At 44.5% G+C, this 18,623-nt stretch overlaps 1 protein-coding gene across 1 annotated transcript in view; it reads right to left on the reverse strand.

The window, feature by feature from the left end:
• Positions 1-2,617: 2,617 nt before the first annotated feature.
• lnx1 (ligand of numb-protein X 1) overlaps positions 2,618-18,623 on the reverse strand; it is a 34,363-nt gene continuing 18,357 nt past the window's right edge. Inside the window, exons 3-10 of the mRNA XM_080016955.1 lie at positions 17,400-17,555; positions 15,340-15,548; positions 10,916-11,347; positions 9,491-9,625; positions 7,424-7,601; positions 4,988-5,234; positions 3,717-3,875; positions 2,618-3,520 (exon numbers count right to left, since the gene is read on the reverse strand). Of these exons, the coding sequence (XP_079873081.1) occupies positions 3,385-3,520; positions 3,717-3,875; positions 4,988-5,234; positions 7,424-7,601; positions 9,491-9,625; positions 10,916-11,347; positions 15,340-15,548; positions 17,400-17,555 (1,652 nt within the window). The 3' untranslated portion in view covers positions 2,618-3,384. The remainder of the gene's footprint in view (positions 3,521-3,716; positions 3,876-4,987; positions 5,235-7,423; positions 7,602-9,490; positions 9,626-10,915; positions 11,348-15,339; positions 15,549-17,399; positions 17,556-18,623) is intronic.

Consider the following 18,623-nt stretch of genomic DNA (forward strand, 5'->3'; position numbering starts at 1 on the left):
TTACTACCACCGGCTCTTTCCATCCTACTCTGAGGACTCCTTTTTGAACACCTCATGATGGACTTCATCGAGCTGACGTCCTGTGGTGGTTAAAAATATTGTTCAGTGATAATTGAAATGTTCTTCCTTATGAGATCCCAGTGGAGTTGAAAGTAAAATTGTTGTGCTATATTTCCTTAGTAGACCATAATTGTATGTGTTCACTTATACCAACCTAATATTCAATATGAAATAAAATGTAAAGCATGTAATATTACAACCGCAATCTCCACATGCCCATTGTTACTGGAAGGCAAACATTACCTGCCGTGACAATAGCCACAGTATATGAATATCAATCTCAAAATTCTTTAGTCAGTGCGAATCAAATTTCATTGTCAAACGTATTCATAGAAAATGTATAAGGATTAAGCAAGTCAGATTACAACAATATCTGAACATTTATCTGTGGCTGTTATCGTAGCAGGAGTAAAACAAACTTGAACTGCCTGGCGAGCTGAAAATTACTCACAGGCTACTCAATTTATACTTCATAGCTGCATTTCTGGAAGGCCCTGTGGGACCTAAGCTCCTACAGTAAAGCTGCTTTCACACATGCACTCCGGACCTGATTATCCGGAAATTATCCGGATTTACCCTTTCACACAAGTAGCACACACCTGAAGATTGTCCATGTCAGGCGCCTTCACTCTACCTGGGGAGCCTGGGTAGAGTGTGCAGGATGCAGGACGTGACTAAATCATGTCATGTGTCATGTGGGTGTGTCATGTGGGGGTGGTAGCTCAGGAGGTAGAGCTGGTTGTAAAGGTCGGTGGTTCGATCCCAGGCTCCTCCTGCTAGCATGCTGTAGTGTCCTTGAGCAAGACACTTAACCCCTCATTGCTCCTGATGGCTGCGTCCGTCGGTGTTTGAATAATTGTAAGTAGCTTTGGATAAAAGCGTCTGCTAAATGTAAATCACACTGCAGTTTTACAGCACACCAAGATGGCGGACAAGGCTACAGACTTATCAGTAGTTGTGCTTTTTTTGCATTGATCCTTTTGTATTTGAACTAGCTGCAATATAAACGAGAGAGCGGAAAGGAATAATAAAGAAAGCAGAAAGGAGTACCAAGCAGTAGGCTTGGGCGATCGTGTAACATTCCAATCGTACTTCTGGAACGGGGAGACCACCTTTCCAACATTAAACATGTGCGACATCCTGCGCACATAGAACGTAATGTAATGTTGCAAATGCCCTCCCCATTCCAGAAGTGCAGGATTTATTATTTACAAGTAAAGCATTTATAGCAACAGGCAGACATGACAGTCCCTTAACTCAGTTGTGTTCAAAAATGTAATTTCATCCATGAAGGAAACAAATGAAAATAAATAAATTGATGTAAAATAAAAAGACTGGCACGGGAGCCGGGGGCGCAACGTTGTCTGGAGGAGAAACAATAAAATTCAGTTTCATTTCTTTAAGTTAGGTTCATGTTTTTTATGTATTAATTATCACAAGATCTGCATATAGAGTGGTGGGAGCGGAGCAGGACAGCGGAGTGCAGATCACGGGCGACCAGACGGAGCGTCTCCTCCCGGTGATCAGCGCTCCACTGTGCTGCTCCGTTTGACCAGAACGGCAAAATGCCTCGAACCGAAGCTGGGGGTCCATGTTCCTTTTATTTTTTTTAGCACCTGCCCCCTTTATAGTTTCTATACGGGACTGTAGAAAGGGGAAGTGAGATCCAGAGTAGTTTATGAACAGCGCTGAGCGGAAAGGGTGAGAGCCTCCGCCCCCTCCTCCCTTTTTCTGTTCCAGTTTCAGAACACGGTAAACTACACGTACACGGTTTCAATGCTCAGATTTTTCCTAACGCATAAAAAATAGTCTTTCATCAATTTTAATTGAGATCGATGGAGTCGATCATCGATAAAAGATTTATTCGGAAATCTGCCCAAGCCTATGCAGCAGCTACGCTCCGTGCACGAAGGTCCGCATGAAGGTAAATAACTGCCACATGATAGAGACGCTATCACCATGCAACTCTCCCTGTGAATGATCCAGACAATCACCTGCTCCGTTCACCCATGAGCTGTGAAAGCGTGTGTGAAAGCAGCATAAGTAATGGTCCTGTTATGTTGAGCTGTGTGCACGCTGCAGCTCATGTGGCCTTCTATGATGGCATGGAAAGGTCACAGCATGGGGGGGTTGAAAGTTGTTAACCAATTAATTGACAACCAACCCATGCTTCAATAAGAACAATATTTTCAGTTTCTAAACATAAGGAGGTATACCACACTTATAACATGAAATGTGGTTCACAATAGTGACCACACCCGACGACATTATTGAGAATGGCCCGAATCTCCCAAATCAAATTTAAGCCATTGGGCAACTGGGGTACTTTTATTGTCGAGGCCTGCATGAGTAGAAAGAACGGCAGGAAAGCATTTCCCTCACACCTCTCAGCACAGTCAATAAGAGTGTATTCACTTCTATTGGAAGCTAAACTCCAACTTTGTTCTTCAGCCTTCAAAGTAAAAGTTCTGGGACTCCACCTTCCTTTTCAATATGATTTTTATTGATTATTTTACCCAACGCACCATCAGATGAACGACACAGGCCAAAGCGCGAGAACCGGAGCTGACCCGGAACGCATCCACAGAGACACACAAACCAATTTATTTTTCTTTTCAAAAGTAGGAAAATTTGTAAGGCCTCCACAATGTCACCTTAAATAGTATCTTGTCAAACAGATTATGAACACATTAATCCTCTTAATATATTTTTTTAATATATTTTTTTCTCTTGCCAGTGATGTGATATTTAAGCAACAGCTTCTGAAATAACATCTCAACACAGACGACTACTTGGCTATGTGCTCTCGGTCGGACACATGAGATAACAACCACTTTCCGTACAAACAGAACGGAGCCTCCAACAAAAGGCCATTGAAACGAACACGACAAATATTAAAAGAAACGTATTACAAGTGCTCGGATAGATTCATTTTTTTGACACCCAACATTAACATTAAGGAAATGTGAGTTCAACTTAACAAATACCCTAATGTAGAACTACTGGAATTGGCAACTCAATGTGACCCACCCCCCCAACACACACAACCATCTGTACTCCAACCATCAGATGCCATCTTGCTCCCTACCCCCCAACCTCCAATAGGGGGAGGGCTTTGGTCCATACGGTGTCCGTTTGACTGAATGTCAGTCTCCAGGCCTGTGGTTTGTATCTCCTCAGATGAGTCTTTTGGCTCCTTCAGGAGTCCGGCATCAGTCCATAGCTCATTACTAGTCCAAGCCCCCCCTCCTCCAAGCTCATAGTGGTCGGTCAGTCCTCAGCTCTGCCGTACAAGGTCCAAAACACCACATTGGCCCAGCTCGCCTACAGCAGGCTTCCGGGCCAAGAGACGATGGTTAGGGTGATTCTGCCGCGCAGCTCCTTTAGGAGACGCACCAGTGACGTGTGGGTCATCCCCCACGTGCTCTTCCCGTTCACCTCCAGCAGAATGTCCCCACACCTGAAGAACATCATCAACAAGATTAGATGCGAATCCATCAGTGGATTCCTGGTTCCAAAGCATCACAATCAGAAGTTGCATTAGATGCAATAACTCACTTAGGCCAGAAACTTTTAATAAAGACTGGCAAATGTAAAGTCTGCTGAATATTCTGGCAGACAAAAACTCAGATCATATAGATTTAACAGGTCTGTACCGGATCCTTCCGTCGTTGTACGCCGGCGTGCCCTCCACGATGGAGCGGATGAAGAAGGACTGGTTGCAGTTGACTTCCTCCTGCCCCCCTACGATGCTGAAGCCCAGGCTGCCCGAGGTGCTGCGGCGCAGGACGATGTCTTTACAGCAATGCAGGTGCCTGCAACAGCCAGGACGCAGATTAAAACCTCTAATCTCCAAAACCACTAACCCCCTCAGGAGATAAAGGGTTTGGTTCGATGAAGACGGGGCTTTTGCTTGGAAGTGAGCTTTTGATCGCTGAGCTTTTGATCTGCAGCAGAAAAGAACTCCAGTCATCCAGGACACTCTCTGTTTCCTGGATGATCTGATCACAAGTGTTCAGCTCTAAATCCAGGGGTCAACGCACCCAAGACGCATCAAGGACACATTGAGATCCGATCGCTCAGGATACATGAGAAGGGGCTGCAAAATTGAGGTAATGGATGCATTGGAGGTCAGGGTCTCATGGAGGTCAGGGACGCATAAGACCACATGGGTTAAATTTTAACAGACATGGAGGGCCGCCTCATCAGTACTATCAACTCTAAGCAGATACACGCTCATTTCTGTGTGAACAGCGATCTGTCTCAACTGGATCGAGACTCAACCTGGATTTATGCGGATACAAGTTGTCTGGACAGGGAATTTGACTTTATAACAACAATGTTTCAGATACTGTGGCTTTCCTGGTCTGTAGAACTTGGAAATTGGCCATTATATAGAATTTTCTCATTGATGGTTTATATTGATTCCATTGGTCATAAAGTTACATCAAAATGAAACGCTTGACAAGAACTTTAAAGAACCGAGTCTCAAAAAAGAGCCAAACCTTTCATCACTAATCTTAACCTGACTTGATGAGGGAGAGAAGCATAGGAAGTTGTCTGATAATTAGAGCCTCACACTTAGCTGCTTAAAGGAGCATCAGCAGAAGAAGAGGAGGGTATTGCAGAGGAGGCAGAATCAAGTTCACTTTAATAAATAATCATTTGACATTTCTGCCCACTAATTGCATGCTATAAAAAGTTCTTCTATCCTCCTAATGGTGGTGAATAAACAGTTCGTTTGGAGATTCAAATTAGAATTCCTCCTCCAAGTTCCAACCGCTCTGACAGCCTCAGCCGCCACTTGGCAGAGGTCAGGGAGTCAGGTGGGAGTTACTCCAGGCATCAAACCAGAGAAAGAAAACCACACTACACACTAGTTAAAAACTAGTGTGGAGGTGTGGAAGGCCTGCGGGGGGCGTCATACCTGGGCAGCTGCAACCAGGACACCCAGAGCGGAGCATAGTCATCGTTGGGTGACGGGCTCTTGGCACTGTCGGTGGGCGAGGGGGCGAGACAGGGCGGCAGCGTGCACTCAGGCTGGCAGTCTTCCGGGGGGCGCATCTCCAGGACCTTCAGCACCACGGGGGAGGAGGTATTCTTCAGGTTGGTTACAGCCTCACCCTGCGTCACCCCCGTCAAGTCCACCCCGTTCACATTCAGCAGGATGTCGCCTGTAGCCAGGGGCCAAGCAGAGCAGACACTTCAGAACGACAATGCTTCTGCACTGAATACCACTCTTTTGCTTGGGTTTCAGTAATAAGTATAAAATAAACTTTAAATTCAACATTCAGTAAGCACCAAAGAGGTCAGAGAGAGCTTGCAAAATTGCAAGCGCTCGCAAATATTGCATTTGCAATAATTATTGCAAATATTGAATTTGCATTAATTCTCAATTTCCTTGAGGGACAAACTTAGGACTGCCTCGTACAGTAGAAGAAGAGGGGGCTTCCTAATGGTGGGAAAAGAAGTGGCACTTCCTTAGATGGCCTAGAATATTTCATAATATTTTGCCCATTGTAGACACTGAGAGCACTTATAAAGTCCTCAAGAACACCAATTAATACAACTTGTAGCACTCGCATGCTAATGCAGTCGATGGAAACATCAATTCATGAGTCGAAGAAGAGATATTGAAGGGAATTGATCAACTGATTTCTCCCATTCCTTCATGATACATCTTGTTTATGTGGAGAATAACACTCCTTCTTCAAGGAAAGCTTAAGTGTTACCTCAATCTTTAATCACTGGGGGAGAAATTATGAGAACATGGTCGCGATTGCCCCATTCGGAGGCCATGAATAGTAAAGCTATTATATTGATACTGGAACAATTTAAAAGATTCTGATGCCAATCACTCTTGTTGACTCCCGGGTTTGGAGTTAAAAAATACCAGAGTTCCAGAGTTTTCCTTTGAGAGGATTGGGAGGATTACAGTACTTTGTGCCTGTGCAGGCTGGAGGCAGACATTAGAAACCTCTCTGAACCTTCAACCAAACTGGCACCTCAGCACTGTTCCTCGGCAGGTACCCTGAGGTATAATTTTGACAAATGGGACGCACCTTGTCTTCTCTTGTTGTTTCCCTGACAACAGCTAAAAAATATAAAAAAATAAATACTCCATTGGACAAGGACTTGTCATCTGCCTGCTGAATATTCATTGTCGTCCCGCTGGAGCACAAAGCAGAGAAAACAAAGGACCACCTGCCCGCGATGAAGCAGCCCAGTAATCAAAGTGGTACGAGGGGAGAAGCAGGTGGATAATCTGGGGGCGGGGGGGTTCTTTATGCTAATGTGCAGGTCGAGTAGAGGCAGAGTATGGGTAGAGCAGAGGTAGAGTAGAGTAGAGGTAGAGTAGAGTTGAGGTGGAGTAGAAGTCTAGCTAGAGGGAGGCAGAGTAGAAGAGGTGGAGTATAGTAGAGGGAGGTAGAGTAGAAAGAAACATACATCTGGGTTTCTTCTTTCATATCAAATGAGTTTTGGAGTGTGCTGTTCTGTGTCGTGCCCTATTTCAGAGCAAGCTGATTTTTGCAGAATAAAATATTAAAATGCTGGGTTAGATGTTCCTATGGTTCTAATTGTAATTACTCCTACCCAACGTTTTGTTTGTTGGTGGATTCGTCCAAGCAAACACCTTATCAGCACCAGTCAATATTTGTGATTGCTGCCACCGCAGATGCCTCCCCAGACTTACGTTCACACCTGAGCCGTTTGGTTCGATTCATCCGAACTCATACTGACGCACTAACTTGTTTCATGCAGTCATGCAGCACACACATCCCTCAGTAGGATTTCTATGCACAGACTCCTAGAGTTTGAGTTCCCACAAAGAGACTTATTGGGTGATGGTTGATGGTTTCCTGACTGAGAAATATTATGTGACATATTTAAAGACCAGGTTCTCAACTAGTGGCTCCCAACCCAAAAAATTGGGTCATCAGACCATTCTGAGTGGACCATCGTTGTATAATATGTCAGGCACTTCAGTGGTTTATCCTGATGTTCTCATTAAAGCCACTTTGAAATGTACTGTATTGCTGTCTCTATAAAACCGTATTTTGGAATCTCAGGAAGTTGTTTCATTGGATTTTCATTTAATTGGGTTTGACCCCTTACTGCTCTTTTTGTTTGTTGTGGGATTGTGGGTAACCACACTTCATTTTGTGGAATAAATGACAATGGTTTAAATCTTAAATGTTGTTGTGTCGTGACATGATGGCTGAGGCCAAATTTGTATCCTGAGGCTAAACCAGTTGAGTTCTGAACCACTGGTTCAGACGGATGCTGCTCAGGCATCGGCCGAAGCCTGCAACATCGTCGTCGTCGTTATTTGGTTTGTTTTCACTGTGTTGCTGTCGTTAACCTTTTCCGATGGTGCCCTCCTGTCCCACCACTCCATCGGGGTCCACATTGGTGACGTAGATGGGCAGGTCCCACCCTCGGCTAGACATCCCCCCTGCCACCGTCATGCCTAAGGAGTCGTACGGCTCCTTGGTCAAGGTCACAGTCTTTTCATAGCATGCCGGCTTCTGGCAGGAGTCCTGTAGCAGGAGGAGGAGGAGGAGGAGGAGGAGGGAGGAAAAGAAGCCATTTAAGTCGGAATTCTGAGTTGGAATTTCGGGGCGGATCACTTGCTTCCAATTTTTTCCGAAATAACAGAGATGTTGTCATGGCAACACGGTGGCACATACCATTACCATGGTGAACAAAGTTTCTTTTACAAAACATGTGTAACTTGGATCTAAACTACAGTACTTCGCAGTTTTAGCTCCAGATACTGTAGAATTCACGAGTTTACAAAGAAACACTAATTTGCTGCAGGCGTCCATGTTTTCCCGAACAGAGGGATTGGAACATTTAGCTAGAAAGAAGGAAATACTGACGGAAAAAGTGATTTCCGAGTTCCAATGGAACGCAGAAAGAGGTTCCAGACTGTTTCAGTGAATCATGCAACATGTTACAGTATCAAATAGCCAATGTGCCACCTATATTCATATATCTTTATATCTTTACTTAATTTATTTAACCCTTCCCCTCCTGCTTAGATGTTTCTAACACCCAAATTAAGTCTGTGCTTCCCACAGTGACAGAACATTCATCCAGTATCTGTGACTGGATCCAGCTCAGGTTGTAGTGATTCAGCATGAGAGGCGGTGGGTGTGTGTGTGCGTGTATGTGTGTGTGTGTGTGTGTGTGTGTGTGTGTGTGTGTGTGTGTGTGTGTGTGTGTGTGTGTGTGTGAGTCAGATAGTGTGTAGTGTGTAGCGTGTTGACACATTGAGGTTGATGGGGGTGCCCCCCCACACGCCACCGCCAATGTGCTGCATTCACACATTTCTGCTCCGAGTCACATGACCTGAGCCAGAGCTTCTAGGTGTGTGTGTGTGTGTGTGTGGGTGCGTGTGCGTGCATGCGTGCGTGTGTGTGTGTGTTAGGGTTGGGTGTTGGGCAGGATCTCATGATTTGATTCAAAATCAACTCATGCTGACATTTTTTACATCATGAAAATTGCTGCAAAATTTTCAGTTTAGCATCTGACCTTAAATCTAATACAAACAATAATATTACAATTAATTTGTGGGAAATGGCCCTAAAACTGCCAAACAAAGCATCAATATCAAAATTAAATTATACTTTTGATATAATTTAAATTATATAATTTAATTGAATTAATTGACAATATACATATAAAAGGTAAGGCTCAACAACTTAAATCAAATAAGTAACTCAGTAATAATAATAACAAACAGCTCAAGAATATACAGTGTAGTTATTTTTCAATGAAATGCAACAAGAATACTATACCCAATACTTAATTAGACCGGTGTCGGATCAAAAGAATATCGCTTGGTATAGTTTGTATTCTACCAATTCTGATGCCACAATATTTATTGTTATATATGTGTGAGTGTGTGTGTGTGTGTGTGTGTGTGTGTGTGTGTGTGTGTGTGTGTGTGTGTGTGTGTGTGTGTGTGTGTGTGTGTGTGGGTTTGTGTGTGTGTGTGTGTGTGTGTGTGTGTGTGTGTGTATGCATGCATTCTCCACCAGGCTTCCGTATGAATCATTTTCTGCGGCTGCTTTCATACACAATTGCAATTCAATGTGCTTTACATAGGACATAAAATACAATTAATTAAGAAAGTAATTTACTCAGTTTACGCAAACAAACAGTTTTGTGTCGTCAAAACTGATTGTTAATTATTCTATGTGTACTGTATGTGTGCAACCTATCCAAGTGCATCTAAATTCATTGTGATTTTAGGATGGACCTAATTTCAATAGAAACATTTGAGAAACATAGGTATAGTTTGGAATACTGCAAATAATAAGCACAATTTGAACCGCCAAAAAAGAAAATTGAATTTCAGGTTTGTTTCAGGGGGTGATGCCCTGTCAAGGTGTCAGCATCTATGCGTTGCTGGGTTGCTCACCAGTAGTGTTTGCTCCATGTCCACGGGGGAGTAGGGTGGAGGGCCGTCCATGCCCCACGGCGCCTCCTGCAAGATGTCTGGGGTCGGGACACAGATCTGACGAGACACGATGAAGTGGACTCTCTCCTCACTCGCCTGGGGAGGAACGAATATGAGAACCTTGAAGACAGGAAGTATCATTGCCCTGGGTGAATTGTTTCCATCCCAAGATTAATTTTCCCTCCCTAGATGAGTCCTCTGTCCCTAGTTGAGTCATCTCTGTCTTTGTCTTGTATTGCTCTCCTACTCACACTCCTACTGCACCTGTCACTCAAACTCTGAATTTTCTTCTATTTTACTCACTGTCCACACACTGTACACACTCAAACACAAGCAATCTGCACACACAGATGTGCACATTAATACACACACACACACACACACACACACACACACACACACACACACACGCACGCACAAAGGACTAACTGCTCGGCTCTACCTCCCTTGTTACTCCATTGAGGTCGGCCCTGCTCTCTGTGGCACAGAGCTGACTCCTAAATTACCCACTCCACCTTGTTATCATCTTAATTGAACTAATTTAATTGATTCAGCGCCAGTTCCTAATCTCCGACAGAAACCACATGCTCTGGGGAGGCCATCTTGGCTCCACAGAGACCCAGCAGAGCCAGCATGTCTCCTCAAACAGGAACCTGGATCCCAGAAACCTCATGTAGCCGACCGCAAACACGCTGAAATTAACCACCATTAACCACCAGCACAGCACCATTGACTAGCGCCCACTAGGAAGCAGCGGCGTGGGCAGCCCTCCAGAGACTATTATCTCCAGCCAGCTACGCAATTAGCCTGAATCACCACAATTATCTACATCCACCCAGGGACCCTGATCTGCGAAGGATGGCAACACACAGCTGGTGATTGCTTACAATGTTTACCACGTTCACGCTGATTATATTAATATTATAACATGGCAGACCCAAAATAGCTATAGTCTGGTACTGTCTACAGTATAGCAAGCAGAGTTGGATTTACTTGAAAGGACAGGGTGAAGCAACTTCCACGTTAATCTGGCCTCGACTCTATCACCTTAAACAATATATGACAATGGTAAAGTAGTATTTTATTTACTATACTATTATATTGCAATATTAAACAGTACTAGGATATTTAGTACCACCTATATAATCAATACTGATTTGAAGTGGTAGAGAGAGAGTGCGAAAGAAAGGGAGAGAGAGAGAGAGAGAGAGAGAGAGAGAGAGAGAGAGAGCTTTATTTATTACACAGAGAAACGCTGCTGCTCAGGATGCACTGATGCCATGTTCTCAGGATTGTTAGGGTTATTCTACCTGACATCCAACACCAGGGCTGGGCATCTACAGGGCTCCAGCATGCTAGCTGACCTTTAATCCCCAGAAGACTGACCTGGATGAGCAGGGCGGCGTGCTCTGGTGCCCCGTAGCGTAGATCGTGGCCATTGATGGCAAGCACACGGTCGCCCACGCTCAGTTGGCCATCGCTGGCCGCCAGGCCACCCTCCAGCAGGTGGAAGATGTAGACGCCGTGCTCCTCCGGGCGCCGCACGAGCTTGATGCCCAGCTGCTCGTCTGGGACGCTCTTGTTGAGCACCACGTGGATGCCGTCGTCCCTCAGGGGCTGGTGGGGCAAGTGGTGGGCTGGGTAGACTCCGGCGGGGTCTTGGGCCCGCCCCCGCACCTGGGCATGGCCACTGTGGGCGTGCGAGCGGTAGCGATGTCGCTGCTCCCTGAGCACGGTGAGACGCAGCAGCTGGCAGGGTTGTTTCAGCGTGGCCAGGGCGAAGCAATGTGCTACGTTACTGATGTCAATACCGTTTACCTGAGAGAGAGAGAGAGAGAGAGAGAGAGAGAGAGAGAGAGAGAGAGAGAGAGAGACAAGACCATTAACCAATGTCTGAGTTAAAACAGAGCGTCAAGACAATACAATAAATAAATAATAAAATAGGTCCTCCACTGTTCATACACCGTGTCATCATCATACACATACTATTAACATTATTACACATTTTATACTTTATTACACACCCCATCAAACAGACAAAACAAATGATTCTTGGACTATGGTGCATAACAGGCCTCCCAGTGCCAGAATTCTGAAAACTCATCCAAATTTGAAACCATTTATAATATGCAAACTATGGCGATCAATGTATCAATGATGGATCCACAACAGCCTCCATCCCCGTTGCTTCCCCAGAGCGCCCAGGAAGTGTGCATGTGACCTCTTCTCTGCAGAAAATAATTTCATTTAATGCCAGTCTCTTCACTTAAGTTGCTGCGGTTTTCTATTGTCCTCCAGATCTTAAGTTGCAGCTTTGTCAGTTGAGCTCTAGTTAAAACTCTCTGCACACAAAAAGGGCTCAGTGTCCTGCACTGGAAGAGAGGGTTCCAGGACCAATGTCCCTCCCCTGCGTGACCATATGGTTTCAATGGTCTCTCTCAGCTTTTAAAACATTTGTCCATGCATTTACAACTGACCGAAAAAAAGGAGTTGTCTCTGAAGGGTCAATCCAATTTAAGAGCATGTATCCCGGTCGACACCTGTTTCTTGCGGTGGAGAAAATGTTGTGCCATCTGTAAGGGAAAAGCTGTGATGTGGCTGCAGACATCAACCAGTCCTTGGCCTCCTTCCACCACTGGTCGATGCAGTACTGCAAGTCCGGTCAGGTGATATCCTCCTCAAAAGAAGTTGACCAGTCTCTTTTGGATTTCTATCAGGGAAACATCCGGTTGTTCTATTATGTTAAAGCGATGCCAGAGCATAGAAGCAATCTGGTCTGTTCGCAACCAAAAGCCCCCCCCTAATAAGGCAACCTGGGCAGGACCAAATCGATCTAGAAAATCGAGTACTTCCTCTTTCCAATATTCCCTCCTAGTTTTTCCTCTAAAAGTCACTACTCCCCGGGAATATACCTAACACCATCAGAACTCCATTCTAATCCTGCTGGCAGTTGTGGTGGTTCTTTATTTAGCCATTGTCCTAGAGCATATCCCTTACATTTAGCCCAGTTAACCTTGACAGATGATGCTTTTCATATGCTTTTCATAACATCAGGTTCTGTGCAAGGGCTTGGATGTCTTCCTGCCTTCTAATAAAAACTGTGGCATCATCGGCATATGCAGAGACAAATAGAATCTTGCATTCGATCTTCCACAAAATACCAACCTGTGAAACTCTGCCTGAGCTTGGAAAGAAGAGGTTCTAAGGCTTAGGTGTAGAGTTGCCCTGACAGAGGACAGCCTTGCCTAATCCCTCTATTCCTCAGCCAGGCAGCTGACTCCACTCCCGACTTTTAACATATAGCTTTCTCTTGGTCAAGAGTAAATAGACCTACAGTACATCAATTTCTTGTGCTTTTGTTAAGTCAGTAACATATTGGCTTAAAAACAAATTGCCCATTATTGTTTGTTCAGGTACACAGTATGTCTGACTACAGTTTACTACTGTATAATGTCCACAAAATCTCTCAGTCTATTTCAAAGACATTTAAATAAAATCTTGTAGTCAGAACAATGAGACAGGCCTCCAGTTCTTCAGCAGGACATGGTCTTCCTCTTTAAGCAGCGATGACAGCTCTGCCCTTGTGCACCGGAATGGCAGAGTTCCAGAGTTGTCCATACAAAGAATCCCCAGAAATGTTTGCAAAACTCAGACGGAAGTCCATCGATTCTAAAGGACTGCCGATGGGTTAGCTGCTGGACTGCAACATACATGTTATGGAAGGAGATAGTGGAGTCTAGTGGAGCTATTTGCTTCAGCCACTTCAGGAAGTCTTTCCAGTATCTCCTCAACTCACGCAGCGTCACAGTTCCCAGAGCTGAAAAGGTCAGTATAAAAATCTATTGCCGGCTTCCTAATTTCTGATGGGTCAGTTGTTATTGTACCACTGGGACGCTTAAGGTGCATCATCAGGTTCTGTTCCCTCATTTTTCATCCCAAGTTAAAGAAGAAAGATGGTGGGGCAGCCGTATTCCTGAGGGTAGAGATACAACCTCTAATCAGAGCACCCTTTGCAATTTTGTGAAGAAAGGAACCGAAAGCCTGATTTTTACTTTCTAGTTTCTTATAGATCTTATTGTCATTTCCACTTATCATTTCATCCTTTTTTATTCTAATAATTTTTTTCTAACTTCTCTATTGTTTCTTTCTTTATAGCTGTTATGTGTTTTGTATATTGCTGGCAAAACTATTTAATCTGCACTTTTCCAATTCCCTACCACATTTTGTTTTTCAGCCTCCGTTTCTCCCAGAAACCCGAAAAGTTCTGACAGAAATATTTGTCCTGAATTAGCCTGGCATTAAAATGCCAATAAGGACCGCGTGTCAGATATGCTGATAAGGAGATAACAGCCGTGAGGTTATGCTATGGTTGTTATGGTTGTTATCGTATTTGAGTAATCTTTTTATATAAATCCTGTCCAGTCTTGCTGCACTTACAGTGCCCTCTGTAATCTTTACCCATGTATATTGTTTGACTGTTGAATTTAATTTCCTCCATGTATCTGTCAGAAGATTTGAGGCAATCACACTGGCTAAATAAGAGGCTGACCGAAGATGAGGCTCTTCACATTACTGTCACTTGTAAAGTTTGTCGTGCAATTAAAACACTATCAGAGAGGTGCTGTTGAACTGAGTGTGTCAATCCATCTCTGAAAAGTTCTAACGAGATTTACCCCGGTGTTGTACGCATATCCATTTATAAAAATAAAAGGTGTATTTGCTCTACTGCTCTACTTCAGATCCTGAGATGTTAGTAGCATTTAGATGCTGAGAGAACAGAACTGCCACACCTGCAAATCAATTTGTGCCATGACTAAGGGAATATTTTACTCTCCAGCCCAAACTTGGTCACTTCTACGGTATGTCGGCCATAAATTGAATCTAAGAAATCCTCAGAAAATCAAATCCATAAGAAATCCTTGTATATAATATAATTTTTGATCATCTTGAGACCTAGCATCGGAAAATTGTGAAAGAGAATCATCCTCCAACATTTCCTGATCAGTGTTCATCTTTATTTGCAGTGTCTCTGTTGTTCACTGTATAAACTGTTTGGGCTGCCACGCCCTTTTCAGTGTCTGGCTGTCCAGTACTTTCCTCCTCCACCAGATTTTCCCCCACATCACAGTTGGGTTTGCTATTTATTTTGTCGTGACATGAACTGGTTGTTGAGCTTCAGGGTGCAGGTTCTCCGCTGCTCTACCCTGAACTGGGTTTTCACTGGGAATTCACTCCATGCCTGATCGATAGAGCCCGCAAACCCTCCGAGGGAGGGACGCCATGTCTCACTGATCGCAAACTCCGCTCCCTATCCCACAGCTTTTAATGAATGAAACTCCTTCTACCGTTTCAAGAAGAAACGGTTGAAAAGTAAAAAAAAAACAGAAATAACATTCCAAAAGGTCCCAATCCCATTAAGCAGCTCACTCACTCAAACACCTGACTCCCAGCATGCAGTGCAGCAGAGAGAGAGAGAGGGGGGGGGGGGGTAGAGAGATAGAGAGTTATTAACCGTAAACGCCAGGGATACTTCAGTTTTAGGAGCTAGGCTAGTTTATCCCATCTGAAGCCTTGCATCGGCTAACTCAGTAAACATGGATGAAATTGGTATCAATCTTCTCGTCTGAATCTGGGTAAGAGACACAAAAAGCGACTTTCCCCAAAAAACTGGACTGTCCCTTTAGTGCTCCATTGGTGGTAGAGTGACAGCTTGGGACGGTTTCATGAGGCCTTGGTAGGTCCAAGTCCTCATGCAACCATCCACATTATTAACATAACCAAATTGTACTTGATTCAAATGGACCCACTACCTTGAGGATCATGTCCCCCGGCAACAGGCGTCCGTCCCGGGCGATGACACCCTCCCTGTAGATGTCCTGGATCAGGATGCGCACCAGCGGCGTCTCGTTGCCCCCGACGATGCTGATGGCCAGTGGCTCGGCGGGGTCTGCCCGCGTGATCTTGATGCTGGTCAGCTCACCGTCGGGGATCAGGTGATGGAGCTGGGGGAGGGCCAACACTGTGGGTGGGGGGAAACTGTAGTTTAGCTTCGCTTGGATGACCCTCCTCCTTCTCCTCTCATTAAAAGGACTGGATTTCTTCCATGAAATATTTTTGTGACGCACGTCAGAAATTGAAAGGTCAATTGTCATGGTGTATAAAACATCAAAATATCCAAATACAATGGAATTGTGAGATCCTGCCCACAACCATGAATCACAGAGCTGATGCTTTGTTCCTGTTTGGTCTAGAATTGTGTCTGTACATTTCTCTTGAAGTGGAATAAAAAAAGCTCCAAAAATAGACATATTTCCTTGGTTAAGGAAAGTGGAATAATTTCGGAGTATTTCAGAATTTTAGTAATAATTATTTTTAAGACTTTGAGATCAATTCTGTCCTTGTTTGTCCTTGTTTTTTGTTTTTAGAGGAAATCTCATCGAGTGAAATTATCTCACCACGTTGGCAGATGAGTATTTCTTCCTTTCTGCTTTTTAAACAGATTTTTTCTGCATCGCTTTCTTTCTTTCTTTCTCTTCACGCACCCGTTAAATATTTGCCTTTCTAGGGCCCTCCAGCCCTCTTTTCCTCAGGCCTTCCAGCCTCCGTCTTTCTCTCTCTATCCCTTAATCCTTCACCTTTTTTTATGCCTCTGTGGTGTTTCCGCTCATCCCTCGATCTATTCTTACTCCTCTGCTTCCAATGTTTGTCTCTCTCTCGCGCTCTCTCAGGCTTTGATGAACATTTCTCAGCTTCCTCAGCCGTGACCACAGAGAGTAACACCCCCCCCCCACACACACGCTTGCAGGAGAAACACCACCGCACGCGTCCATGGAGGCCTCTGGGGGCCATCTGGGGACTCTGCCATCTCCTAGTCCAGTGGTTTTCAACTCGGGGCCCTTCCACAGGTTCCAGGGGGTCCCAGCAAAATGATTAACTTAAAGAGTTTCACAGTTATCTCCCTTACTAGATTAGAGACTTTAAATAAAATTATTTTACATGGGATTTTTAATCAGATGTATTGTTTCATATAGATAACTCAGTACTGTCTCAAGCTTTGTGTTTGTTTTGATAGTAAACTCTTCCACATGGAGAACTTCAGCCTCAGCTTGAGGGCCGACCCCCGTCTGATCAGAGTACTTATGCAATCTGCAGCTGAATTATTAAAGCAACATATGCTGCAGCTACACTGTGGACTCTCCCACGCACACGTGCATCCACACACACACACACACACACACACACACACACACACACACACACACACACACACACACACACACACACACACACACACACACACACACACACACACACACACACACACACATCAAGGAATCAGAAAGTGAAAAATGCAGACGCAGCAAAACACTGATGAAACCTCCAATTTGCAAACTCTCTGCTCGCTGCAGTTTTTTTCATTTAGTTAATATTTCAACCAATATAATGTCCTTAACACAAAGAAAATGATTCACTGGAATTCTCCCTTGGTCAAAATGGTTTAAAACAGGGGTCTCAAACCATCTCATGGGGCCTGTTACATGTTTATAACATATTGTTAAATCTGGCCTGCAAATACGTTTTTAAATCACAATGATTCATTAATTATTAGATGACCAACTTTACCTACTAAGCCACCCCATGTTTATGACGAAATTAAGCCATAAATTGTAATGTAAGATTATTTAATGACTTTTAAGGCCAAAGACTGAATTTAAGACATTGAATGTCATTTTAAGAACCTGCAGACACCCTGTCCAGTGGTCCATCCCAGTTTGAGACCCCCGGCCTAAATGGACTTTAACGGCGGTTGACGACCATCAACCAACAACCGTCGAGTCTGTGAACAGATCCATCCCAGAATGCCTCTCACCTTCCTGCGGCACACTGGCGTTGCGGACATTGTCGCGCTCCTCCACCGTCTCGTTGCTGACAGCGTTGCCACTCTTGGTGCGTCGCAGGACGCTGAAGGCCCGGTTCAACCTCCTGAAGGAGCGGCTACGCACCGAGGAGCGATCAAAGTTCCTGACTGGGAAGGGGAGGGAGAGAGGAGAGGGGAGAGAGAGGAGAGAGAAGGTCTTTATAGCTCAGCTTCTAAAACATGTCGAGACATGTCTGAACCCGAGCGTTCTCAGCCAATCACACACTTCCTGTTTACAGAGAACCTTCTGGAAACACAAGGTTGTCACCAGAAGGTCTGATGGTCCATAACCCTCCATGATGGGACACTGAGGAGGTTCATGGCCTGAGCAGTATTTATTTACTATTTATTCAGTACTGCAGGGCTCCACAATAACGATTTTAACATTACCACTTTTCATGTCTTTAAAGTCGTGATGAATAAGTGTGGTATACCTCTGCGTGTTTAGAAACTGTTTAGAAAAGCAAGAATATGGAAAATGGGATTATAATTATTCTTCAACCATTTTGTCAGTTGCAACCAACAGCTGATTCGTGGTTGGCAACTTGGCAGCCACTTCTAAAAGTTAGTTGGATTGGGCAGCAGAAAGAAAGGTCAAGGATAAAACGTCTTGATGATAAAATCTAAATAACTGACAGCAGCGTCAGGGAGCGGAACGGGGAGCTCCGTTCTCCAATGATTCTTTATATCAGAGATGACACAGCAGCAGATGAGCCATCTACCCGTCATGGTGGCCACCTTGTTCTCAATGAGCCCACGGGTTAAATGCTGCTCAGGAGGTGGACGAGCAGAGGTTACACAACCTGCAACGGTGATGTAACATCCATCACTTCAGACCAAAGAGGCTGAGGAACACACTCCCAGAGAGAGGGCTGTCTGGTACGCTGACAGACAGACAGGTAGGCAGGCTATAGGAGGCAGCAGACCTAACAGAGACACTGTCCTTATTGAAGAGACTCAATCAGCTCTGAATGGGAAAACATCGCCATAACGATGCAGGGATGAATGGAGGGAAAAATGCCCAAACTGGCCAATCCCTGCAATTTTGTGTTGACATAATTTGGAGAATTTTACAATCGGGCTTCAGACGACATTTCAGTTTGTTGGACGTCATGACCACCTCAACCTAATTTTTCCATCCTTGTGAATCATGCTTATTCGTCGTGATTGGTGCTG

This window comes from Zeus faber, assembly GCF_960531495.2.
Source record: "Zeus faber genome assembly, chromosome: 1".
Taxonomy (NCBI): domain Eukaryota; kingdom Metazoa; phylum Chordata; class Actinopteri; order Zeiformes; family Zeidae; genus Zeus; species Zeus faber.